Source organism: Gasterosteus aculeatus, chromosome 9 (genome assembly GCF_964276395.1).
Source record: "Gasterosteus aculeatus chromosome 9, fGasAcu3.hap1.1, whole genome shotgun sequence".
Taxonomy (NCBI): Eukaryota; Metazoa; Chordata; class Actinopteri; order Perciformes; family Gasterosteidae; genus Gasterosteus; species Gasterosteus aculeatus.
The window spans coordinates 22,499,464-22,526,114 of NC_135696.1; the positions used below are offsets into that span (position 1 = coordinate 22,499,464).

At 46.6% G+C, this 26,651-nt stretch overlaps 2 protein-coding genes and 1 long non-coding RNA gene across 19 annotated transcripts in view; 1 reads left to right on the forward strand and 2 right to left on the reverse strand.

The window, feature by feature from the left end:
- The first annotated feature begins 1,367 nt into the window (after positions 1 to 1,367).
- Positions 1,368 to 20,352, forward strand: LOC120813222 (B-cell receptor CD22-like). Of its 8 annotated transcripts, none has more exons than XM_078079926.1 (9): positions 8,358 to 8,501; positions 8,616 to 8,825; positions 9,513 to 9,782; positions 17,994 to 18,263; positions 18,379 to 18,639; positions 18,761 to 18,854; positions 18,976 to 19,033; positions 19,834 to 19,919; positions 20,003 to 20,352. In XM_078079926.1, exons 1-8 carry the CDS (start codon positions 8,441 to 8,443, stop codon positions 19,915 to 19,917), a joined length of 1,308 nt encoding a protein of 435 aa, XP_077936052.1. In that variant the 5' UTR covers positions 8,358 to 8,440; the 3' UTR covers positions 19,918 to 19,919; positions 20,003 to 20,352. The 8 variants fall into 8 exon arrangements, with proteins under 8 accessions (XP_077936053.1, XP_077936054.1, XP_077936052.1 ...); XM_078079925.1 differs by having other exon boundaries at positions 8,372 to 8,501; positions 8,610 to 8,825; XM_078079923.1 differs by lacking the exons at positions 8,358 to 8,501; positions 8,616 to 8,825; positions 9,513 to 9,782 and adding exons at positions 14,956 to 15,190; positions 16,632 to 16,982; positions 17,091 to 17,306.
- LOC144383117 (uncharacterized) lies at positions 3,265 to 7,718 on the reverse strand. The gene is made up of 2 exons (XR_013450564.1): positions 7,610 to 7,718; positions 3,265 to 3,445 (listed from the first exon to the last, which is right to left on the reverse strand). It is a non-coding gene; the product is annotated as an uncharacterized LOC144383117 (long non-coding RNA).
- A 910-nt stretch (positions 20,353 to 21,262) lies between the features above and the next one.
- LOC144383114 (uncharacterized) overlaps positions 21,263 to 26,651 on the reverse strand; it is a 10,624-nt gene continuing 5,235 nt past the window's right edge. For 5 of the 10 annotated variants that reach the window (XM_078079918.1, XM_078079920.1, XM_078079919.1 and 2 more), the window contains exons 4-18: positions 26,464 to 26,651; positions 26,112 to 26,201; positions 25,765 to 25,853; positions 25,380 to 25,430; positions 25,241 to 25,279; positions 25,094 to 25,141; positions 24,933 to 24,980; positions 24,815 to 24,853; positions 24,408 to 24,590; positions 24,212 to 24,334; positions 23,866 to 23,947; positions 23,650 to 23,765; positions 23,310 to 23,483; positions 23,100 to 23,189; positions 21,263 to 23,012 (exon numbers count right to left, since the gene is read on the reverse strand). The exon at positions 26,464 to 26,651 is cut by the window's right edge and continues 55 nt beyond it. In XM_078079918.1, coding sequence (XP_077936044.1) covers positions 22,896 to 23,012; positions 23,100 to 23,189; positions 23,310 to 23,483; positions 23,650 to 23,765; positions 23,866 to 23,947; positions 24,212 to 24,334; positions 24,408 to 24,590; positions 24,815 to 24,853; positions 24,933 to 24,980; positions 25,094 to 25,141; positions 25,241 to 25,279; positions 25,380 to 25,430; positions 25,765 to 25,853; positions 26,112 to 26,201; positions 26,464 to 26,651 — 1,477 coding nt within the window. In that variant the 3' untranslated portion in view covers positions 21,263 to 22,895. Of the gene's footprint in view, positions 23,013 to 23,099; positions 23,190 to 23,309; positions 23,484 to 23,649; positions 23,766 to 23,865; positions 23,951 to 24,211; positions 24,335 to 24,407; positions 24,591 to 24,814; positions 24,854 to 24,932; positions 24,981 to 25,093; positions 25,142 to 25,240; positions 25,280 to 25,379; positions 25,431 to 25,764; positions 25,854 to 26,111; positions 26,202 to 26,463 lie in introns of all 10 variants that reach the window. The other 5 variants (XM_078079913.1, XM_078079914.1, XM_078079915.1 and 2 more) reach the window with 1 other exon arrangement.

Sequence of the window (26,651 nt, forward strand, 5' to 3'; positions counted from 1 at the left end):
ATCTATGATGCGGCACATTAGTTATTTGAAACATTAGTTGATGAAGCACAAACAATTTAAACGGACAGATTAATAAAACAATAAGGCTCTCGCTCCAAACGGCTCCTCTTGTCCGCCTGTCGTTGTTCAACAAACGCGGCGCCCTCTTGTAGTATTAAAGTCAATATACCGCGTTGTCCGGACTCCAAGGCGCATTTAAGAGCCTTTAACTTCCTCACAAAACGACAGTGCCTTATAATCCGGATTCTTATACACGGATCAATTGGTTGATCGGTTGATCCGTACTGGTTGTTCACTCTGCCAAACACGCCAAAGCTCGTCTACGACGGCGAGACGCTGAGCGGGATACGGAGCTGCTTTCAGGGCGCGTCGGAGAAACGAAGCTGTCGTTCTCTCCGAGCACTTCATGAGATTAAAGAGCGAGAGACGGCGCCCTTTTCTCTACAGGAGCTGAACCGTCTTAACGGGGAAATAAGTTATTCTAAAAGCAGCCGGAGATTTAAGGCGTGGATGGCGAGGGGGGCGGCGGCATCGATCGGACCCTGAAAGCACCGTCTCCACCTCCCCCCATCCACCCGCCATCCACCCGCCATCCACCCGCCATCCACCCGCCCCGACGCTAAACGTCTGACTGCAGGATCTGATGCGCCTTATTGTGCGGAAAACACGGCACGTGAGCTCCGGAGAAAACGGTTAAATGGGTTAAATTCTTAAGGTCATTTAATCATCTCTAGTTCATGTTTTGATCAGAGTTGTGATTAAAGGTTTGGGCCGCCAAAGATTTTCAGATTTCAAAGTGGGCCGCGGCGTTCTGGAGTTTGGGAACCGCTGATCTAACTGAAATGTGATGCTCATCACTAAGAAACCTCTTTTTGTGTGAAGGAGCGCTTCATATGTTCACCGAAAGCAGGTCCTCTTCACCGGCTCCTGAGAGCCTTTGTTCATCTCCACGTTACCTGAAGGACTTAAAGGGAGGAGTCTGCAGTCTGCAACCTCACCACTAGATGTCACTAAACACTACACACTGTCCTCAACAGACACTTTCATATTGTAATGGAAATGTGTGAACATTAAATGAATAAAGCAACATTTGTGTGAGTTGACAGCTTGTTTGTGTTGTTTGTGTCCTGCAGTGAATGTGAGGAAGACGTATGAAGAGCTGCAGAGAGGACATATTTATCTACATGTTAACAGGAGGACGTCACACTGCAGCCTTTCACTTAATGTGAATTATTACAGAGAATGAAGAGACGTTTATGCTGCTTACAGGTTCATCAAGATGATCTTCACATATTAACAACACTTTTATGATGTTTCCTTGTAGCAGAAGTAAGACGTTAACATTAAAGCAGCTTCTTGTTCTGCAGCTCATGCACACTAATGACGGAAAGAGGAAGGAAGCTCTGCTGGGTGTTGAACAGCAGCTTGTTACCAACTCCAGAAGAGACGAGCTGACCTCAGAGACATCGGCCTCCTCTTTAATGTAGACGTGTTTCTGGTGACTTACTGAATAAAGAGTTTCTGATCTGCTGATTGAACACAGAGGAGCAGCTATGAGTCCATCAGCCGGTGGATTAGTCGTCTTCCTTCTCTCTGTACAAGGTACTGTACTTCTACATTTATATTGTGAGGCCGTTACACACCTCACACACACACAGGGAGCTGTGTTTTTATGGCGTCCGATCGGTGTCAATAGTTGCAAATGCACACAGAAAGATTCACATGCAATGCAAAGAGAAAGATTCACAAATATATTCGATTTACAAATGCATTCCAGGACACACGTGAATAAATTGCGATTTATACTCATTTGTTTGTGAATGTATTTGTAGCACATTGGACTTATAATGGTTCTTATCTACAGCGAGTTGTACATCAGCTTATTTGATGAAATCACACTTTCTTGTTTCTTGTTCTTCTGAGTTTGTGTCCTTATGGTTGAAATGTTCTGATTGTAAGTGGCTTTGGATAAAAGCGTCAGATAAATGACGCGTGATGTGAATTGCGGAGGCCTGGACACACGCCCTTCACGCTGTTTCCGTTATTACGCTTTGTTGATCACCTCTAAAATGTTAATAATGTTCATTCCTACATGTCAACAAATCTAAGTGTCAAATCTCATGAATATATTCAGAAATGTACAAGTCTAACTACTGCAGCAAAGTTAATTTGATGAGAGAAAGAAGAAGACTCGGGCGACGATGAAAGCTCTTTTATTGTGTAATTTGGCGGTGTTGAAGCGGGACATCTTATTGTGAAAGGTTCAAATTGGGGTCCCGGTTATGTTGGCAGCATTGATGGTAGTTTTGGCAACTCTTTAACCAACATTTAATCTCCGTGAAAAACAATTTCTCTGTGCGCATTTGCATTTACTGATCGGACCCCATGTTTTCAGTTAATACACAGGTCTGATGTCATGAAACACAATTAGTGACTAAACATTAACAAGGGAGAAACGCTCTGAAGGATTTGTCCCTGTTGAACGTCCTCTAACCGCTCAGCAGCGTTTCTTTGCATTAAGAGGCCGTTTTTCACTCTGAGGACGTTTGTTCTTCTTCTTGAAGGATTTTTGGGACATTTCGTAACTTTGATCCGTGTCACAGATAGTTGATTGACAGCCGGATGCTGAGCGCTGAGTCATCAGTGAGGTGTGATCTATATGTCACAGTATCGTTCCCCTCAGAGTTCTGCATTTCTCTACAGTTTCCATCTCCACTCTGCAGCAGACTGACCACAGACAGAAGAGCACAGAGCAAAGACACTCTTCTTCTCATCAACCAAACCCTTCTAATACTTCAACTTGAGCTTTTTCAGGTCCACAGGTTCAATACGTCGCTGTTCCTTCCAGCTGCAGAGTCCATGTGGACATCGTGGACTCTTTCATTACTTTCTATAAACTCAATGATTTTCATATTTCTCATAATATCTTTTCTCTTCAGTAAACTACCAATGAGAGTGTGTCCTGTGATGTTGTTCTGAGTGTGACTGTGGTTCCTGATGTGCTGTGTTACAGTGATACAGAGTCAGAATGGATGGAGAGTGGATTACTTCAAGACTGACGTCTGTGCTGCAAAAGGATCAACAGTGAATATAATCTGTGACATCACACACCCACCTGGAATATATTACTATGATATAAAGGACAGATTCTGGTTCACTAAAGAGAAAGATGGTGAACCTGTGGATCTGAGAACAGACTCTGAGTATTCAGGCCGTGTGACGGACAGATGTTATTGTCAGGTATTGAAACACGGAACAGAGGGGTGAGTTTCCAATGCAGCTTTATTGTTACAGACGTCGAGAGGAAAGTAGGTTGTAAGACACGGGGGAATGGAGAGTCTTAGCTGAAAGGCGAGGAGTCCGGCTTGCTCTGGATGAAGACGCCGATGGAGATGGTGAACAGCTGGTGATGACGCGTGGAGTTTCAGGAAGCTCAGGAGGGTATCTGGGAAGACACGGAAGTGAGCTCGAAGAGTCTGTAGTCATGGAATGACGTGATCAGACAACGGGTGAGTGATGCATGTTGGGTTATAAAGGAGTGCTGGTGATTAGGCTCAGGTGAAGGTGATTAGTATTCAGGAGACCGGGTGATTGAATGAGAGGGAGGAGAATGGAATTGAGTGGGAGGCGACGTTGGACGGGATGAGGGTGGAATCCTGACAGTACCCCCTCCTCCCGAGGCGGCTCTTGACGCCTGCGAAGGATGTTGTCGGCGACGAGGTCTACCCCGACCTCTGGGTGCAGGACGATCCGGATGTTCCTCGTGAAACTGAGAGAGGAGCGTCGGATCTAGGACGTCATCACGAAGTACCCAGCATCGTTCCTCAGGTCCGTAATCCTCCCAGTCGATGAGGTACTCCAGTCGGGGACCTCGCCGCCGAGAGTCCAAGATGGTCCGGATCCCATAGATGGGTTCATCCTCCACAGGCACCGGAGGAGGAGGTACATCCACCGAGGGGTCATCTGAGGGACAAGGGGAGACCGGTTCAATGAAGGGTTTTAACAGCGAAACATGAAACGAGGGAGATATACGATACTGTCGGGGTAGCTTGAGTCTGTAGGTGACTTCGTTCAACTGTCTCTCGATGGGGAATGGTCCAATGAACCGAGGATTCAGTTTACGACAGGGCAGTCTGAGTCGAATATCTCTAGAAGAGAGCCAAACCTTCTGTCCTGGTTGATAAATAGGAGTTTTTAGTCTTCGACGGTCAGCTTGTGTTTTGTGCCTTCTGACTGCCTGTTGGAGTTGAACGTGAGCTGAGTCCCATACCCCCTCGCTCTGATGGAACCAGAAGTCGACAGCTGGAACCTCTGAGGGCTCACCCGACCAGGGGAAGAGAGGTGGCTGGTATCCCAGTATGCATTGAAAAGGGGTGAGCCCGGTGGTGGACTGTCGCAGGGAATTTTGGGCATATTCCGCCCAGGGGAGGTATTGGTTCCAGCTGTCCTGGTACTGGTGGCAGTAGGTCCGCAGATATCGACTAATCTCTTGGATCTTGCGTTCAGTTTGGCCATTAGTCTGTGGATGGTATCCTGAAGATAGACTGACAGTTACCCCGAGGAGCCGGAAGAAGGCACGCCAGACTCTGGAGATGAACTGGGGTCCCCTGTCCGAGACTATGTCTTCTGGAATTCCGAAGTTCCGGAAGACATTATGGAAGAGGGCTTCTGCGGTCACGAGTGCAGTAGGGAGGCCAGCTAGCGGGATTAACTTGCAGCCCTTTGAGAAACGATCCACCACTACTAGTACACACGTGAAACCATCAGAAGGAGGAAGGTCGGTCATGAAATCGATTCCGATGTGGGACCATGGACGACGCGGAATCGGTAGAGGCAATAATTTTCCCTCAGGCAGTCTCCTCGGGGTATTGACGATGGCACAGACTGAACATCCTTTGACGAACCTTGCGACGTCCTCCGAGATGGTGGGCCACCAGTACCGTTGACGGAGGAGTGAGAGGGTCCGCTTGCTACCCGGATGTCCAGTGCCCGGAACAGAGTGGGCCGAGTCCAGAAGGGGGATTCTCAGGTGTTCAGGGACGAATTTGCTCCCGTCTGGCCCTCCCGGCGGAGCAGGATGGAGAAGGTTTTCCTGATTGATCTGGTCGTCAAGGTCCCAGATGATCGGACTAATGAAGAGAGCTGGAGGGAGGATAGGAACCGGTTCGGCCTCGTCCGAGGAAGCATGATGGATTCGGGAGAGGGCATCTGCTCTGCAATTCTTACTTCCAGGGCGATATGATACCGTGAAGTCGAAGCGGGTGAAGAAGAGAGCCCAGCGGGCTTGTCTTGGATTCAGTCTTTTAGTTTCACGAAGGTATTCAAGGTTTCTGTGGTCAGTAATTACCTCAAACTGGTGATTAGCCCCCTCCAGCCAGTGTCTCCATTCCTCAAGGGCTAGCTTGATGGCGAGTAGCTCACGGTTTCCAATATCATAATTCTGCTCCGCCGGGGCAAGTTTCCTGGAGAAGAAGGCGCATGGATGGAGTATGGGGGGTTCGCCCTGCCGCTGAGACAGTACTGCTCCTACACCAGTAGATGAAGCATCAACTTCCACGATGAACGGAAGTTCTGGGTTGGGATGAGCTAAAACAGGTGCTGAGGAGAAAGAGTCCTTTAGTTGTTGGAATGCTTCCATGGCTGCGGGTGTCAAGGACAGGGACTTGGGCCGGCCCTTCAGAGCAGATGTGAGGGGAGAGCTGAGGTGACTGTAGTTCTGGATGAAACGTCTGTAGAAATTTGCAAATCCTAGGAAGCGCTGGAGTTCTTTAATGGTGGCTGGCATGGGCCAGTCCTGAATGGCGTCTACCTTCCTCGGGTCCATTTGGATTCCCTCTTGGCTGATGATGTATCCCAGGAACTGGACGGTTGAAGTGTGGAACTCGCACTTCTCCAATTTGAGGTATAGTTGGTGTTCTCGTAGCTTTCGTAGTACTTGAAGGACATGATTATGATGCTCAGATCTGGAAGAAGAATAGATTAGTATGTCGTCGATGTACACAATGACAAACCGGTTGAGGAAGGGCCGGAGAACTTCGTTCATGTAGCTCTGGAAGACGGCAGGAGCGTTGGATAAGCCGAACGGCATTACCTGATACTCGTAGTGGCCTGAGGGGGTCACGAAGGCAGTCTTCCATTCATCGCCATGACGGATTCGTATCAGATTGTAGGCACTTCTCAGGTCTAGCTTGGAAAAGAGGCGGGCGCCACGTAGCTGTTCCAGAGCGGCAGGGACCAGAGGAAGGGGATAGCGGAATTTGATGGTTTGTGAATTCAGGTGACGATAGTCAATGCAGGGCCGCAAGCCCCCGTCCTTCTTAGCCACGAAGAAAAAGCTTGAGGCGGCCGGGGAGATGGATGGACGTATGAACTCTTGCTGTAATGCCTCTGCCACATACTCCTCCATGGCCCTTTGTTCCGGGATGGACAAGGGATATATTCGGCCCTTAGGAAGTGTAGCTCCGGGTAGCAGGTCAATTGCACAGTCCCCTGGCCGATGAGGTGGTAACTTGGTTGCCAGTGCTTTACTGAAGACGTCCTGGAACGTCCGGTACTCCACTGGAATTTCACCTTGGACGTGGGTCTGGGGGCCGGTTTCAACTGCAGATAACACAGGAACCGCGGCCTCGGAGACGTCTGGCGAGGAAGAGGAAGAAGAGATTTTCTTAACAGATTTCAAACAGGAGTGGTGACAGTCATTACCCCATCGGAGGATTTCGCCGGTTTTCCAGCAGAGTACGGGTTGATGTTGGATCAACCAGGGTCGTCCCAGGATGAGTTCAGCGGTAGACTCCTCCAGCACCATAAAGGAAATTTTCTCAGAATGCAGACATCCTATTTGAAGAGTGATTACGGGGGAGCAGTAACGGATACGACCTCGGCCTAGCGGTTTGCCTTGGATGGTGTTAATAGAGAGATCGTGATCTAGTCGTTTTCTGCTGAGATTCATCTTCTGAAGGCAGGTGAAGGAGATGAAGTTCCCCGCGGAGCCTGAATCGATGAGGGCTTGCGCTGGAATACACAGTTTATGGGTTAGGAGATGTACTCGTGTTTTCACTAGATGTTCTACTGGAGGGGTTACAGTAATTGAACTCACTGCTAGGCGCGGAGGTCGAACGGGGCAGTTGCTGAGCATATGCTGGTCAGAAGCACAGTATAAACATAGATGTTGTTGCATTCGTCGCTGGCGCTCAGAAGGGGAGAGATGAGAGGCGTCGACTTCCATAGGAATTGGAGCCGGAGGAGAGGCCGGGGAGGAGTCTGTTGCCGGCAGCGGGGAAGGTCTCATGTGTGTGGGCCGATCGCAAGCAGTGAGTAGTTGTGCAACTCGAATGGTTTTCTGGATGAGATTTTCGATGCCCATGACATCATCATACACCACAATCAGCTGACGAACCGTCGGGTTTAACCCCTGGCGGAATGCGGTGATTAACGCGGGCTCGTTCCATCCACTAGCTGCGGCGAGGGTGCGGAAGCGAAGAGCGTAGGCGTTCACGGAAGAATTCCCTTGTTGAAGTTGGAACAATTGATCGTGAACAGATAAAGAAGCCACTGTTTGGCCAAACACCTCTTTAAAGTGACGGAGAAAATCAGGGAGAGATTTAATTACCGGAGAATCGGAATGCCACAAGGCTTGAGCCCATTGAAGAGCGGGGCCGGACAACAGTGATATGAGGAAGGCCACCCGAGCAGGATCGCCACAGAATTGATGTTCATTCATGGTGAAGTATAGAGATGTCTGTAAGAGAAACCCACTGCAATCCTCCGCCTCACCGGAGTAGGGCGCGGGCCGGGCCATGGGACTCGAAGAGGCAGAGAACAAAGCTGCGGGTGTACGCGGGAGGGACTCCGCTGCCAGAGGAGCTGAAGCCGGGGGAATAGGTAGCGGTGGATCCTCTCGCGCATCCGTAGAGCGTTGCATATTGTGGTCTGATCTTCTGTCAGGTATTGAAACACGGAACAGAGGGGTGAGTTTCCAATGCAGCTTTATTGTTACAGACGTCGAGAGGAAAGTAGGTTGTAAGACACGGGGGAATGGAGAGTCTTAGCTGAAAGGCGAGGAGTCCGGCTTGCTCTGGATGAAGACGCCGATGGAGATGGTGAACAGCTGGTGATGACGCGTGGAGTTTCAGGAAGCTCAGGAGGGTATCTGGGAAGACACGGAAGTGAGCTCGAAGAGTCTGTAGTCATGGAATGACGTGATCAGACAACGGGTGAGTGATGCATGTTGGGTTATAAAGGAGTGCTGGTGATTAGGCTCAGGTGAAGGTGATTAGTATTCAGGAGACCGGGTGATTGAATGAGAGGGAGGAGAATGGAATTGAGTGGGAGGCGACGTTGGACGGGATGAGGGTGGAATCCTGACAGTTATAGTAAGACTTGTTATCTGATCATCAGAGACGTGAGAGAGAGCGACTCAGCTGAGTACAAATTCACATTCATGACAAACAAACCAGGAGAGAAATATACTGGTTCACCTGGAGTCACTTTGTCTGTCACAGGTAACATTTTAATTCACATATTAATCATCTACAAATGTTCAACATCTAGAAAACTAGAGTATAAATGTCTTCTGTGAATGTTGACACTTTAATAAATAATATTCACAGATTCAGGTCTCCAGGTGCAGGTGAGAAGATCAGATTCTACCTGGTTGGAGCTGACGTGTCACAGCAGCTGTGTTCTGTCTGATCGTGCTGAATACGTCTGGTACAAGAATGAAGAGAACATCGAGACAGGATCTTCTCTTCTAGTCTCCTCTGGTTCTACAGACAGATATTCCTGTTATTTAATTGGATCTTCTGGTGAAGATTCTCCTGCAGTGTGTAAGTTCACTCCACTGTGTCGGCCTGTGGAGCTTCAACAACATCTCACATGGAGGCACCAGACCGCTGCATGTAAACTAGAGGCATCAAAAAGATGAAGCACAACGTTCCTCAGGAGGTGGAGCCGTGGTCCACTGACCAGAGGGTTGCTGGTTCAATCCCCGGCCCCTGCAGTCTACGTGTAGAAGAGTCACTCACACACTGACACAACAATATGATTCTAATCACAGCTGTAAACACACTGGAGTCTAAATGTTAAAGGAGACACAGATCTTTATTTATGTCATTCTCTTATTAATAGAAACACAAATATAAACCATCAGCAGACAGAATAATGTGATTTTCATAAAGACTCAAGTGAATTATTCCAGAACATAAGTAGAAGTGACGTGTCAGCTGGTGGAGGAAACAATCAATAACTCCTACAACAACTAGAAGTGAGAGGACAGACTGAGCTAAGGACACAAGCAGCATCTAAAGAGAAGAATGTGTGGAGATATGAACATTACAAAGGATTAAAGGCTGCTTATTGTCACTTTACACCAGCAGGAGTCTCACCTGTGACAGCTGCTGTGATGAATACTAGAGATAGTCTGAGAGAAAGACACACAAGTATTCATTCAAATGATCAACTATCTACGCTAACATCTTCTAACCTCTTAGTATGTTTATTCACGTCTCCACCAGATGGTCCACAGCGTCCCTCTGTGTCAGTGAGTCCCTCTGCTGAGATGCTGGAGGGCGATTCAGTGACTCTGACCTGTAGCGCTGATGCTAACCCAGCAGCTAGCTACACCTGGTACAAAGAGGATGGAACGTCAGACCCTCGTCTTCTCAGTGAAGAACCTCAGCTGGTCTTCAGCTCCATCCAGTCCTCTGACTCTGGAAATTATTCCTGTACAGCTGAGAACCAGCTGGGGAGGAAGACGTCTGACTTCATCTCTATCGATGTGAAATGTGAGTGAAACAACCTTTTTAAAAGCAACATAATCACTACGGAGGTAGTGTTTTGTTATTAACGTCTATTTATTGAACTCTAACTTGTAACAATATGTTGACACGTCTCCTCCAGATGGTCCACAGCGTCCCTCTGTGTCAGTGAGTCCCTCTGCTGAGATGCTGGAGGGCGATTCAGTGACTCTGACCTGTAGCACTGATGCTAACCCAGCAGCTAACTACACCTGGTACAAGGAGCATGAAGACTCACCACGAGCATCAGGACAGATCTTCACCATCACTGACTTCACAGCTGAACACAGTGGGAATTATTACTGTGAAGCCCAGAACGAGATGGGACGTAGTAACTCCACCTTACTTCTGATTACTGAGTCTGGTGAGTTTCTCCATGACAGGAATCGTCTGATCAACAAACAGCATCTCCTGCACGTTTATCCATGAATCAAGTCCTTCTGATGAGGTAACGTGCTGTTTGTCTAATAACTGTGTGTCTCCAGCTGTTGGTAGAACAACAAGGATAATTCACATCACCAGGTGGACTCTGGTCTCTGTGATGCTGATTCTTCTGCTTGTCTTCTGTCTGTGGACGAGGTAAAACAACTAGAACTCATCCTCACTGAGCTTTTACTTTGAAAAGGTCCTTCAATAGTGAAGATAAAGGTTTATTTGTTGACTCTATTTGTGTATCTGTTTGTTTTATGACTGAATGCAGGAAGAAGAAAGCTGTGAGCTCCACCACTGAACCACATGAGTCCAGAGAGGCTGTGGAGGTGAGACATTTGTCCTCAGAGACAGAACTCACCAAAGGGTCATCGTAGAGAGTCTTGCTGCAACAAACCACACTGCATGTTCTCCTGCAGGCTTAATGTTATTGTTGGAATGCTTCATATGAGCTTTAGTCCTTTCTTTAATATTTGTTGGGATGCTTTTAAGCCACAACAACTAAAGGTCTTGCAAACGTTTCTAGTTGTACTTGTTGTTTCACACCAGCAACAAACAAGGATCTCACACATCACACATTAATGAGAATAATTTATATTCATCCTTCCTGTCATATAGTCTCATGTATTATACATTGTTCATTCTGTACACATGACATCGTTGTAGTCTGTCCATCAGGAGACGGATCCTCCTCTGATCTTCTCACTGAGGTTTCTTCCCTTTTTCCCTCTTGGAAGAGTTTTTTCATTGTTTGGGGAGTTTCTCTGTGCCGATGGAGGGTTTCAGGGCCGAGGATGTCGTATGTGTTCAGGCTGTAAAGCCCTCTGAGGCTAATTTGTAATCTGCGATTTTGGGCTCTACAAAATAAAATGAATTGAATGCTAAGCTAGCTAACGTCATTAGCATCTTACCTCGGAGCAAACAAAGGAGTTTTTATTGGTCGTTGATGGATTCAGTCTTCCACATGTTTAATCCATAAGTGACATCAACCCTCTAAAGGCCTCTGGTCCCTAGTTACGGTTGCTAACGTAGGAATGTACAGTGTGCGTTGGGGGAGGGGCTTAGCCGAGGGTCGGTTGTATCTGAACTGCTTCTCTGAGGCCTTTGACTCTCATCGTCTCTCCATCAGATGGACCTTCATCCTGAGTATGAGGACCTCTCAGACATGGCAGCACAGAGAGAAGACCCAGAGGAGCAGGAGGACCAGGTGTGAAGGTCAGCCAGGTGTCAGTCTGCTGCAACTCAAAACAACTTCCTGCTTCCGTTTCTGAGGAATAACTTCATGTGATCTTCTTCAGATGCAGTGAAACCAGAGGGAGACTCACCTGGACGGAGACAGGAACCAGTGGACACATTTCCCTTCATTACCACAAGTTATTATCTGAGGTCTTTACAAAGTTAAAACTGTAGTTTTTATTTCATTCTCTTTGCTCTTGAATCACTGTTTTTATGTTAAATGTTCTTTTATTCTTAATTGCATTGGTAGAGAACTTTGACTTTCATTGTTGCTGAAATGTGTTTTACTGTTAAACTTGCCTTAAACCATCAGAATTAGTGGCTTGTAGCAGAATATTCATGATGCTTTAATTATAGCTGTGCTGCTACATTACTTGTGTGTGTGATTTCATTGAAATCCAATAAATTGGCTTTAAGAAATACTGATCACTTATCAAGTCTTTCTTCATGGGATTAAAGGACAAAGAGCAGAAATAAAATGTATTTTATGAGTAAATGGTCTCTGTGACGTGTTGGTCCTATGGGGGTCCCGGAATGACGAGGATGCAGCAGGATGTTTTCAATAAACAATCTTTTATTTAGCCGTGCGGCTCCGGCTTCCTCGCCTGGCTCGCTCTCACACTCGCCGGATCTCTCCTTCTTAAGTACGAAACACACGCACTGATTAATCCCACCTGAGGCCAATAATGCCTCCCCCGGGCACCGTTCCCCGAGCCACTCCCTTCTCCGTCCCCTCTGCAGCTGAGCCAAACCCCGCCCGCCACCACATACCCCCACCGCCGGTCGGATCGTCAGCGCCACGCCTCCCTATGATTGTAATAGTCTGGCCCGCGTTCGGTCGAAGTGGGCGGTATCTGGCCCGAACCTGAAATGAGTTTGACACCCGTGACCTGATCAATGGGAACAACCTGTGTGTCCGTCCTCCGACTCGTGTCATTAAGCCGTCACTGGAAAACGGGTTCTGGTTTCATCGGTTTAGGTTCTGCAGCACGCGGGTCGATACATTCGTCCCTCTGTTGTTTCAGCCTCTCTGAATATCGCCATGTTCCATCATCCGAATGGCAGGTGACGTGATCTGAAGGCACCGTCCGATATGTTGTACCGGACTGACATGTTCTGTGTTCAGGTTACACATTAGGAGTTTAATGGAATTTGTTCCGCCTTAAATTACTTTTAGTTTTATAATTTAAGTAGTTTTGAAACCGGTACTTTTATACTTTTACTTAAATAAAAAGCTTGAGTTGATACTTTTAAACCCTAGTATCTATACTTCTACTTGAGTAACGTATGTAAATACTTTTGACCAGGGCCGTTTGAAGGAATTTGGGGGCCCCAAGCAAAATGGACATGGAGGCCCCCCCAAACCCCCGCTGCACGCATGCAAAACCTACAGGAACCACAGCACAGCCATAAAGTTTAAAATAAAAAAGGGTTTACAGTGTATAAACATAATGTGCATGAAATTTAACAATTTAACATTTGCACACTACCATAAAATCAAATATACATCAAAAAAGTGCACAATAACTAAATCCAACATACTTAAAAACACACTCACACTCACATTAGTTTTTTTTCAGTTCTCACAAACATGTAAAACTTCCTTTTTCTTCTTTTTTTGCTTCCTGAAGCGTAACTCCGCTTCATGATGCCGGGCTCGGGTTGCCAACCGTCCCGTATTACGCGGGACATCCCGAATTATGGGCATTTTTGATTTGTCCCGACCGTGACAGCTCCAGTTCCGTTGTCCAATCACAGCCTCCTAAGTCAATGACGCGCGAAAAACTCCCGGTTGTTGTGACACCACGAGGGGCCCCTCGAGGGGGGATCCCGATAACGTGTCATTGCACTTTACTGCATTGACGATCAAGGGGCGCTCACGCAGTTTGTCGTTGCATTTGACTCTTAACCAGTCGTTGTCTCGGGGCCCCTGGCCAGCTCGGGGCCCCGAGCAATTGCTTGGTTTGCCTGTCCTGTCGCGACGGGCTTTTGACACCTCTGAACACGGGTCCAGTGAGGCACCTGGTGGGCCGCGAAGGTACTGCAGGTGGGCCGCGAGAGGTCATTTACAATAAATAAATAAAATGTTTTTAATTTTCAATTTTGAAAAGTTTGAATAATATAAAAATATCTATGATGCGGCACATTAGTTATTTGAAACATTAGTTGATGAAGCACAAACAATTTAAACGGACAGATTAATAAAACAATAAGGCTCTCGCTCCAAACGGCTCCTCTTGTCCGCCTGTCGTTGTTCAACAAACGCGGCGCCCTCTTGTAGTATTAAAGTCAATATACCGCGTTGTCCGGACTCCAAGGCGCATTTAAGAGCCTTTAACTTCCTCACAAAACGACAGTGCCTTATAATCCGGATTCTTCTACACGGATCAATTGGTTGATCGGTTGATCCGTACTGGTTGTTCACTCTGCCAAACACGCCAAAGCTCGTCTACGACGGCGAGACGCTGAGCGGGATACGGAGCTGCTTTCAGGGCGCGTCGGAGAAACGAAGCTGTCGTTCTCGCCGAGCACTTCATGAGATTAAAGAGCGAGAGACGGCGCCCTTTTCTCTACAGGAGCTGAACCGTCTTAACGGGGAAATAAGTTATTCTAAAAGCAGCCGGAGATTTAAGGCGTGGATGGCGAGGGGGGCGGCGGCATCGATCGGACCCTGAAAGCACCGTCTCCACCTCCCCCCATCCACCCGCCATCCACCCGCCATCCACCCGCCATCCACCCGCCCCGACGCTAAACGTCTGACTGCAGGATCTGATGCGCCTTATTGTGCGGAAAACACGGCACGTGAGCTCCGGAGAAAACGGTTAAATGGGTTAAATTCTTAAGGTCATTTAATCATCTCTAGTTCATGTTTTGATCAGAGTTGTGATTAAAGGTTTGGGCCGCCAAAGATTTTCAGATTTCAAAGTGGGCCGCGGCGTTCTGGAGTTTGGGAACCGCTGATCTAACTGAAATGTGATGCTCATCACTAAGAAACCTCTTTTTGTGTGAAGGAGCGCTTCATATGTTCACCGAAAGCAGGTCCTCTTCACCGGCTCCTGAGAGCCTTTGTTCATCTCCACGTTACCTGAAGGACTTAAAGGGAGGAGTCTGCAGTCTGCAACCTCACCACTAGATGTCACTAAACACTACACACTGTCCTCAACAGACACTTTCATATTGTAATGGAAATGTGTGAACATTAAATGAATAAAGCAACATTTGTGTGAGTTGACAGCTTGTTTGTGTTGTTTGTGTCCTGCAGTGAATGTGAGGAAGACGTATGAAGAGCTGCAGAGAGGACATATTTATCTACATGTTAACAGGAGGACGTCACACTGCAGCCTTTCACTTAATGTGAATTATTACAGAGAATGAAGAGACGTTTATGCTGCTTACAGGTTCATCAAGATGATCTTCACATATTAACAACACTTTTATGATGTTTCCTTGTAGCAGAAGTAAGACGTTAACATTAAAGCAGCTTCTTGTTCTGCAGCTCATGCACACTAATGACGGAAAGAGGAAGGAAGCTCTGCTGGGTGTTGAACAGCAGCTTGTTACCAACTCCAGAAGAGACGAGCTGACCTCAGAGACATCGGCCTCCTCTTTAATGTAGACGTGTTTCTGGTGACTTACTGAATAAAGAGTTTCTGATCTGCTGATTGAACACAGAGGAGCAGCTATGAGTCCATCAGCCGGTGGATTAGTCGTCTTCCTTCTCTCTGTACAAGGTACTGTACTTCTACATTTATATTGTGAGGCCGTTACACACCTCACACACACACAGGGAGCTGTGTTTTTATGGCGTCCGATCGGTGTCAATAGTTGCAAATGCACACAGAAAGATTCACATGCAATGCAAAGAGAAAGATTCACAAATATATTCGATTTACAAATGCATTCCAGGACACACGTGAATAAATTGCGATTTATACTCATTTGTTTGTGAATGTATTTGTAGCACATTGGACTTATAATGGTTCTTATCTACAGCGAGTTGTACATCAGCTTATTTGATGAAATCACACTTTCTTGTTTCTTGTTCTTCTGAGTTTGTGTCCTTATGGTTGAAATGTTCTGATTGTAAGTGGCTTTGGATAAAAGCGTCAGATAAATGACGCGTGATGTGAATTGCGGAGGCCTGGACACACGCCCTTCACGCTGTTTCCGTTATTACGCTTTGTTGATCACCTCGAAAATGTTAATAATGTTCATTCCCACATGTCAACGAATCTAAGTGTCAAATCTCATGAATATATTCAGAAATGTACAAGTCTAACTACTGCAGCAAAGTTAATTTGATGAGAGAAAGAAGAAGACTCGGGCGACGATGAAAGCTCTTTTATTGTGTAATTTGGCGGTGTTGAAGCGGGACATCTTATTGTGAAAGGTTCAAATTGGGGTCCCGGTTATGTTGGCAGCATTGATGGTAGTTTTGGCAACTCTTTAACCAACATTTAATCTCCGTGAAAAACAATTTCTCTGTGCGCATTTGCATTTACTGATCGGACCCCATGTTTTCAGTTAATACACAGGTCTGATGTCATGAAACACAATTAGTGACTAAACATTAACAAGGGAGAAACGCTCTGAAGGATTTGTCCCTGTTGAACGTCCTCTAACCGCTCAGCAGCGTTTCTTTGCATTAAGAGGCCGTTTTTCACTCTGAGGACGTTTGTTCTTCTTCTTGAAGGATTTTTGGGACATTTCGTAACTTTGATCCGTGTCACAGATAGTTGCTTCACTGCCGGATGCTGGAAAGTCACATTCTGTGGTTTTATGTGTTAAACACCTTCCCATCAGTGAGGTGTGATCTATATTTCACAGTATCGTTCCCCTCAGAGTTCTGCATTTCTCTACAGTTTCCATCTCCACTCTGCAGCAGACTGACCACAGACAGAAGAGCACAGAGCAAAGACACTCTTCTTCTCATCAACCAAACCCTTCTAATACTTCAACTTGAGCTTTTTCAGGTCCACAGGTTCAATACGTCGCTGTTCCTTCCAGCTGCAGAGTCCATGTGGACATCGTGGACTCTTTCATTACTTTCTATAAACTCAATGATTTTCATATTTCTCATAATATCTTTTCTCTTCAGTAAACTACCAATGAGAGTGTGTCCTGTGATGTTGTTCTGAGTGTGACTGTGGTTCCTGATGTGCTGTGTTACAGTGATACAGAGTCAGGATGGATGGGGAGTGAATTACCTCAAGACTGACATCTGTGCTGCAAAAGGATCAACAGTGGATATAATCTGTGACTACACACACACACCTGGAATACGTTACTATGATATAAAGAACAGATTCTGGTTCACTAAAGAGAAAGATGGTGAACCTGTGGATCTGACAACAGACTCTGAGTATTCAGGCCGTGTGACGGACAGATGTTATAGTAAGACTTGTTATCTGATCATCAAAGACCTGAGAGAGAGCGACTCAGCTGAGTACAAACTCACATTGATGACAAACAAACCAGGAGAGAAATATACTGGTTCACCTGGAGTCACTTTGTGTGTCACAGGTAACATTTTAATTCACATATTAATCATCTACAAATGTTCAACATCTAGAAAACTAGAGTATAAATGTCTTCTGTGAATGTTGACACTTTATTAAATAATATTCACAGATTCAGGTCTCCAGGTGAAGGTGAGAAGATCAGATTCTACCTGGTTGGAGCTGACGTGTCACAGCAGCTGTGTTCTGCCTGATCATCCTGAATACGTCTGGTACAAGAATGGAGAGATCATCGAGACAGGATCTTCTCTTCCAGTCTCCTCTGGTTCTACAGACAGATATTCCTGTTATTTAATTGGATCTTCTGGTGAAGATTCTCCTGCAGTGTGTAAGTTCACTCCACTGTGTCGGCCTGTGGAGCTTCAACAACATCTCACATGGAGGCACCAGACCGCTGCATGTAAACTAGAGGCATCAAAAAGATGAAGCACAACGTTCCTCAGGAGGTGGAGCCGTGGTCCACTGACCAGAGGGTTGCTGGTTCAATCCCTGGCCCCTGCAGTCTACGTGTAGAAGAGTCACTCACACACTGACACAACAATATGATTCTAATCACAGCTGTAAACACACTGGAGTCTAAATGTTAAAGGAGACACAGATCTTTATTTATGTCATTCTCTTATTAATAGAAACACAAATATAAACTATCAGCAGACAGAATAATGTGATTTTCATAAAGACTCAAGTGAATTATTCCAGAACATAAGTAGAAGTGACGTGTCAGCTGGTGGAGGAAACAATCAATAACTCCTACAACAACTAGAAGTGAGAGGACAGACTCAGCTAAGGACACAAGCAGCATCTAAAGAGAAGAATGTGTGGAGATATGAACATTACAAAGGATTAAAGGCTGCTTATTGTCACTTTACACCAGCAGGAGTCTCACCTGTGACAGCTGCTGTGATGAATACTAGAGATAGTCTGAGAGAAAGACACACAAGTATTCATTCAAATGATCAACTATCTACGCTAACATCTTCTAACCTCTTAGTATGTTTATTCACGTCTCCTCCAGATGGTCCACAGCGTCCCTCTGTGTCAGCGAGTCCCTCTGCTGAGATGCTGGAGGGCGATTCAGTGACTCTGACCTGTAGCGCTGATGCTAACCCAGCAGCTAGCTACACCTGGTACAAGCAGGATGGAACGTCAGACCCTCGTCTTCTCAGTAAAGAACCTCAGCTGGTCTTCAGCTCCATCCAGTCCTCTGACTCTGGAAATTATTCCTGTACAGCTGAGAACCAGCTGGGGAGGAAGACGTCTGACTTCATCTCTATCAACGTGAAATGTGAGTGAAACAACCTTTTTAAAAGCAACATAATCACTACTGAGGTAGTGTTTTGTTATCAACGTCTATTTATTGAACTCTAACTTGTAACAATATGTTGACACGTCTCCTCCAGATGGTCCACAGCGTCCCTCTGTGTCAGTGAGTCCCTCTGCTGAGATGCTGGAGGGCGATTCAGTGACTCTGACCTGTAGCACTGATGCTAACCCAGCAGCTAGCTACACCTGGTACAAGGAGCATGAAGACTCACCACGAGCATCAGGACAGATCTTCACCATCACTGACTTCACAGCTGAACACAGTGGGAATTATTACTGTGAAGCCCAGAACGAGATGGGACGTAGTAACTCCACCTTACTTCTGATTACTGAGTCTGGTGAGTTTCTCCATGACAGGAATCGTCTGATCAACAAACAGCATCTCCTGCACGTTTATCCATGAATCAAGTCCTTCTGATGAGGTAACGTGCTGTTTGTCTAATAACTGTGTGTCTCCAGCTGTTGATGGAACAACAAGGATAATTCACATCACCAGGTGGACTCTGGTCTCTGTGATGCTGATTGTTCTGCTTCTCTTTTGTCTGTGGACGAGGTAAAACAACTAGAACTCATCCTCACTGAGCTTTTACTTTGAAAAGGTCCTTTAATAGTGAATATAAAGGTATATTTGTTGACTCTATTTGTGTATCTGTTTGTTTTATGACTGAATGCAGGAAGAAGAAAGCTGTGAGCTCCACCACTGAACCACATGAGTCCAGAGAGGCTGTGGAGGTGAGACATTTGTCCTCAGAGACAGAACTCACCAAAGGGTCATCGTAGAGAGTCTTGCTGCAACAAACCACACTGCATGTTCTCCTGCAGGCTTAATGATATTGTTGGAATGCTTCATATGAGCTTTAGTCCTTTCTTTAATATTTGTTGGGATGCTTTTAAGCCACAACAACTAAAGGTCTTGCAAACGTTTCTAGTTGTACTTGTTGTTTCACACCAGGAACAAACAAGGATCTCACACGTCACACATTAATGAGAATAATTTATATTCATCCTTCCTGTCATATAGTCTCATGTATTATACATTGTTCATTCTGTACACATGACATCGTTGTAGTCTGTCCATCAGGAGACGGATCCTCCTCTGATCTTCTCACTGAGGTTTCTTCCCTTTTTCCCTCTTGGAAGAGTTTTTTCATTGTTTGGGGAGTTTCTCTGTGCCGATGGAGGGTTTCAGGGCCGAGGATGTCGTATGTGTTCAGGCTGTAAAGCCCTCTGAGGCTAATTTGTAATCTGCGATTTTGGGCTCTACAAAATAAAATGAATTGAATGCTAAGCTAGCTAACGTCATTAGCATCTTACCTCGGAGCAAACAAAGGAGTTTTTATTGGTCGTTGATGGATTCAGTCTTCCACATGTTTAATCCATAAGTGACATCAACCCTCTAAAGGCCTCTGGTCCCTAGTTACGGTTGCTAACGTAGGAATGTACAGTGTGCGTTGGGGGAGGGGCTTAGCCGAGGGTCGGTTGTATCTGAACTGCTTCTCTGAGGCCTTTGACTCTCATCGTCTCTCCATCAGATGGACCTTCATCCTGAGTATGAGGACCTCTCAGACATGGCAGCACAGAGAGAAGACCCAGAGGAGCAGGAGGACCAGGTGTGAAGGTCAGCCAGGTGTCAGTCTGCTGCAACTCAAAACAACTTCCTGCTTCCGTTTCTGAGGAATAACTTCATGTGATCTTCTTCAGATGCAGTGAAACCAGAGGGAGACTCACCTGGACGGAGACAGGAACCAGTGGACACATTTCCCTTCAGTACCACAAGTTATTATCTGAGGTCTTTACAAAGTTAAAACTGTACTTTTTATTTCATTCTCTTTGCTCTTGAATCACTGTTTTTATTTTAAATGTTCTTTTATTCTTAATTGCATTGGTAGAGAACTTTGACTTTCATTGTTGCTGAAATGTGTTAAACTTGCCTTAAACCATCAGAATTAGTGGCTTGTAGCAGAATATTCATGATGCTTTAATTATAGCTGTGCTGCTACATTACTTGTGTGTGTGATTTCATTGAAATCCAATAAATTGGCTTTAAGAAATACTGATCACTTATCAAGTCTTTCTTCATGGGATTAAAGGACAAAGAGCAGAAATAACATGGATTTTATGAGTAAAAGGTCTCCATCTTTAAAAATGGAAACACATAACCCCAAATGTACTTGACCACTAAAATAATGAACTGAACTAGAAGTAGAGGAAGGTTTGATTGGACTGGAAGTGTGCAGCTGATTAACGGTTTGTTCAGAAGGAGCCAGACGCTCAGGAGATTTACGCCTCCTGTTATAATCACCTGTAATAATATCCTGTTATAATCACCTGTTATAGTCGGCTGTTAGCACATGTTAAAATCACCTTTTATCACCTGGTATAATCACCTGCTATAACCACCTGTTATAATCACTTGTAATAATCACCTGTTATAACCACCTGTAATAATATCCTGTTATAATCACCTGTTATAGTCGGCTGTTAGCACATGTTATAATCACCTTTTATCACCTGGTATAATCACCTGCTATAACCACCTGTTATAATCACTTGTAATAATCGCCTGTTATAATCACCCGTTATAATCACTGCTGTAATCACTTGTTATAATCACTGTTGTAATCACATGTTATAACCACCTGTTATAATCACTTGTAATAATCACCTGCTATAACCACCTGTTATAATCACCCGTGTAATCACCTGTTGATTCAAAACAAAAACATCAAAACTCTTCTGACCAATGAATTCTCAGGTGATCGTGACTTTTGTGTTTAAGGCTCAATTACATATAAAGGTTATTAATGTTACTGTGGGTGGGACGTATGTGTGAAACACTTGGATTATAACATGTTCTCACTAGTCTCTCAGCAAATGGAACGTTCTCAGAGGCCTCTGGATGGAGACATTTCACCGAATTAAAAAAGGCTTGAAAAAAGAAAATGGATTATAAAAATTGGATCCACTAAAATGGTTTTATTTGGCTTCAGATTCAAGCATTTCTTCTAAATCCAAATTCAAAACACCTCACCATGAATTCTCCCTCACGTATGAAGGTAGATTTGTGTCTTTATTATGCAAAATAAACTGTTGAAGTTTGTAAGTAAATATATATAAACAGAGAATAAATTATTTGTTAGTTTTGCTCATGAAACTAAAATTCTCGGCTGCAAAACAAAATCTTTGCGATGCGAGTTTGTAGGAAGTGGGCGGGGCTTACGCCGCTGAATGAACCAGGAGTTTCTATTGGTGGTTCGACTGGGCGCTCGTGTCTGTTTCCACCATTAAACACCGACAGTTTATATCATAATTCTTTTTCTTTGCATAATAAAGAGAGAAATGTACCTTCACACTAACGTGGCCGAACATCTCTTTGGGAGATGGTTCCACCGGCTTCTTCAGGTCTCCTCGGTCCGTGGACGGAGACAAAGTCATCGTGTCCACTGACGGAGGAGCAGAGACACAACAGCAACATCTGGAGTTTCATCCTGAATGAATCTTCTGACTGAATCTTCTCCGTAAAAACGTTGTTAAACTGGACTTTACAGAACAAATGAAGGAGCAACAAGTTGTATTTAATGAGTGACTCAATCATCCTTTTTGGAGGAGACAAAGTAAAGATATTAAACCTCAGACATCAAACATTATACTAAAGGTTATTACACACATTTGAACTCTTTTCTCACCTCAAGAGCAGATTTCTATTTCATTTTATGATCATAATCCGATGTGTCACATGATCAGGACTGAATCTCTCACTACGATCAGCAGTTTAAATACAAAGATTTTATATATATATATATATATATATATATATATATAATAAATAATTCCTAATCTGTATGATCTGTAAAAGCACACAGTCACACAACGAACATTCAAGTAATCAAACTTCCTGAAAAGGGAAGAAATCCGACGGCTTTGACCGTGTGAAGGATTATTAACGCAAACAACTAAATATCCAAATAGGAAAAGATGCTTCTACAATATCAAATACAAGAACGGGACCAAGTATATACTAATATATATATATATATATATATATATATTAAATTGTGCCATGACGCACAGCACTTAACACTGGACTGGTATTAAGAAGTTAAATTATGATCATTATGATGTCATCATACTATCATTATTATTAATGTTGGTTCATTTATTGTTAAGACTTAAGGAGCTGCTTTGTGTCACATGACCAAAACAATCATTTCATGCTGTCAGTTTATTTAATCTTCATTTTGTATATTTATTCACTCCCATGATTCCCGTCGCTGCAGCGTTGAAGCGATTGTCGGATTCTTGAGATTCGATCGATTAAACTTAATAATCTCGGCGTCTTTGTTGAAGTGAAGAAACAAAGAGGAGGACGACGACAGACTGAAGCAAAGAGCAGCTTCCAGATGTGGAACCCGGACAGGATGTTTGCAGGTAAACAAGTAACAGCTGAGCATAAAAACGCTGCGTGCTGCTTTGTGTGATTGTGCGACTGCAGTCAAAGTGACACAACGCAGACACACTAAGCAGCGACGTGGCAATGGCTGAATGAGGAGTGAGCCCACGCTGTCACGCCGCCTTTAATGTACTTCCCGCCTCGTCACGTGGCGGCGATGCGCCCGTGCACGCGGAAGCGGTAGAGGCACGTGTACTCCACGTGGCCCCAGTTGGACAGAACGCGCAGCTCCACGCAGCGGTGCAGCACGCCGCCGGGGCCCTGAGGGGACAAACGCGGGGGGGTCAGCGGGGGGGTCAGCGGGGGTCAGCGGCGACCCGGAGGACAGGAAGCGGCGCGGCGACTCACCGGCAGCTGGAACGTCTGCGTGGCTCCTCCGTGCTGGTCGTAGGTGAACGCCCCCAGCAGGGTGCCGTCCTCCACGTCGTCCTTCAGGCCCTGCGGGGGGGGGGGGGGGGGGGGGGGGGCACAGACACATGTCTCCAGATGTGAATAAAATAGCGTACTGCGTCGGACAGCCGTGTGTTCAGGAAGCCTTTGTGGAGCGCCGACACTCACGTAGACCTCAAAGTCTTTGGGGGCGGAGTCTATGCGGCCGGTGGGGGAGTTGTAGCGCGGCAGGTGGTCCAGCGTGACGTGGGTCAGCGTGACCGCGTGAGAGAGCGAGATCACCAGCGTCCCCTGGGCGCCGCTGAAGGCCCAGCACTTCCCCGGCAGCAGCACCGGGTGACCCTGAGGAGGGGGGGGGGGGGGGGGGGCAGTCGTCATGGTAACGCCTCTCATTGGTTTGAGGAGGTTTTGGAGCCTCCAGTGACCTTGTACGTCTCTGGTGGAGAGCTGTCAATCAGCGTGTAGCCCCGCCCTAAAGCATGTCCATACATGGAGGGGAGGAAACTACCTGAATGACAGTGCGGGGGCTTTCAGACGGATACCAGAGGGGGAACCCAAACAGCGTGACACACGCCGAGCGAACGCGATACGTCTCTGAACACCTGGTGCTGATCACACTGGCCCCTGCACAGACAGGTGGACCCCCGCCATCACAACAGAACAACGAGGACTCCACACTGACACTAATACGCCGGTGATGCTGGTGAATATCAAGAATCTCAACCTTGAGTCTCCAGAGCAAAGTCGGCCATCTTGTCGGCCATCGGCTGCTCACAGTGTGAGCGGCTTCCTCCTCCAGCATCCTGCTGCTGACAGACACACACGCGAGGACGCTTGAAACACACACACCAGAAAGCAGAGATTCTACAGTTGTGCGTCGCCGCTGTGATTGTGTGACAGAGAAGTCGCTGAAACACAAACACAAAGTAACTAGCGGATGGAGGATCAGAGCAGAGGTTGTGTGAGCGGAGTCCGTCTGTCTAAAGGACGCGATCAAAGATTCTACATGTGACTTAAAGCTTAAACTAACATTGATTCTGATTGGACCATAATGACGCGTCTCCTCCCACCTTGACGCGGTCGCTGAGCCACTTCTCCACGGCCTGCCGGAGCTCCGGGGTCAGGGGGTCGTGGGCAGCGGGGCTGCCGGCATCAGGACACGGGGCCGGAGGAGGCGTCGCCTGGACGGACAGCTGCAAGAAACAGGAAGTCAACACTCGCGGTCGGACGAGCCCAAAGGAAGGAGGCTGCAGGAGCAGGCGTCACCTTGGCGTTCTGCGCCTCCACAGCCTGCAGCCTGACGGCGAGGCCGGCGGCGGCGGAGCGGCTGTCCGTCCGCTGGTCCGCCATCTGCTCGGCCAGAACCGACACCTCCCGCTGCAGGTGCAGCCGGTCGGCCTCCAGCCGGGCCCTCGTGTCCGAAACGTCCAGCTGGAGGCGCTCCTGCATCTGAGGGGGGGGAGGGGCGGGGGGAGGGGCTTATGGCTTAGACTAAAGCTGCAAACTTATAGTTTTATATGAAGTATGAATGAAAAGAAGGACAGAAGATCCAGATGTTCACCGTTACGCTCCAGAGGAGGAGGGAAGGGAAACAGAAGGTAAGAAGCGCTAAAGGAGTCCCGTCTGTCTCCAGCGAGGGGAGAGACAGAGACAACGTGGACAGACTGAATCACCTGAGAGACGAAGACTTCCTGCTTCAGCTGCTGCTCCTCCTGAAACAAGCAGATGTGCACGTCACTCATCACAACTTCGACGTTCGCTCTCCACCGTCTGACAAGTTTGGACTTTTACCAGAAGTCGCTGCATCTTCGCTTCGACCGCAGTGGACACGGTGGGATCCTGGAGGAGACGAAGAGGGGGGTCTTAGTGCTGTGGCGGTCGCTGAGAAACCCCCGTTTCCATGACAACACCCCCAGTGAGCGGTTTTTAATAGTTAGCAGAAGTTTTCTTACCAGAAGTCGCTGCATCTTCGCTTCGACAGCAGCGGACACTTTAGGGTCCTAGGGGAGACAAAAGAGGTCACCAAGGAGACCCGTTTCCATGACAACAAGCACACAAAAATGTGCGTTGACGTTTTTAATAGAAGATGTGATTCTTACCAAAACTCGTTCGACAGCAGCGGACACCAGGGACGAGTCCTGGAGGCAAAGGTGAGGACCGTTAGTGCCACGAGGTCCCTGAGAAGACCCCGGTTACCACGACAACCCCCCCCCAATAAACTGAAATAACAACGTTCACCAAAAGAAGTCGAAGCCGCGCCTCCACAGCAGCAGACACCACAGCTGGATCCTGGAGTGGGAGAGAAGAAAAACTCGTTTCCAGGGCAACCGTCAACAAATAAGATGCTGAACAGAAAATAATCCCAAAAAAATACACACAGTAAAGCAGTTTGTTTACAGTAAACGTAATATACTGTCAACTGTAACAAACATAAATGTGCTTTTACATCCTAAAAATATGGCCGACGGTTCTAGATGACCTTTGACCTCCTCCAGGAACAACAAGGCTAATTAAATAACATTCAGTATTTAATTCAATTCTATTAATTCTGCTCTTAATCCCATCGTTAAAACACACACACACACACACACACACACACACACACACACACACACACACACACCACGGGTGGGGGAGGTGTGGTGTCGGGTGGAGGCCTGGTCTCTGTGGCGGCCGAGCGGGAGGTCAGAAAAGGGGGGCGGAGCCAAATACCTGGAGGGAAACAGCAGCACACGATGACTCATTAAGGGGGGAGGAGTCTAACACTCCCGTGTTACCATGGACACAAGGATCCAGAATAATCAGCTGTCCAAATAAATAAATAATTCAGTGAACCATCAAAAAACCGAATGTGATACTTTTACTTTATTATAGTAAACTTTAGTATATTATTGTTCCTTAGTGAGAGATTTAATCAAAGATGTGATTGAGAAACCTTGCAGACCTAAACTTGCTGAGTGGGTGACTTACACATCGGGAGGAGGAGGAGGAGGAGGAGGAGGAGGAGGAGGAGGAGCAGCAGGGCCTTCTTGGTGCAGATGCTGAGTGAACCAGGAGCCGCTGTGAGGAAGCACAAAGCCGCCCACCTTCATTAAATCCCCCAGCAGGGCCGGAAAACCAGTGAGTACCAGCAGGTTCATTTTAACAACCAAACCATGAAACGTCGCTCTGAAGAACCGGAGGTTTCTTCTTACACATCAGAGACTCTAAAAGCCAAAAGGTCTAAAAGTACGAACGGAACCGAGGAAACAAACACACACACACACACACACACACACACACACACACACACACACACACACACACACACACACACACACACCTTTTAGCCCAATGAAGGCCCGGCTCATTCTGTCCCAGTATTGGGCGATGGGGGCCACGCTCCCCCTGCGGGGGGCCGGGGGCGTCCTGCGCGGCCCTTCGGAGGACGAGTAGCCCGAGCTGTCCACGCCGCTCTTCTTCGGGGGAAGCGAGGGGGTCAGAGGGGGACGGGGGGTCACCATGGAGGAG

Bases quoted from the DNA above. Each gene is read 5' to 3' on its own strand.
- LOC120813222 (XM_078079923.1), top strand. From the start codon at position 15,142: ATGAGTCCATCAGCCGGTGGATTAGTCGTCTTCCTTCTCTCTGTACAA. The intron at 18,855-18,975 runs GTAAAACAACTA...GACTGAATGCAG, and splicing joins CTCTTTTGTCTGTGGACGAG to GAAGAAGAAAGCTGTGAGCT. The intron at 19,034-19,833 runs GTGAGACATTTG...TCTCTCCATCAG, and splicing joins AGTCCAGAGAGGCTGTGGAG to ATGGACCTTCATCCTGAGTA.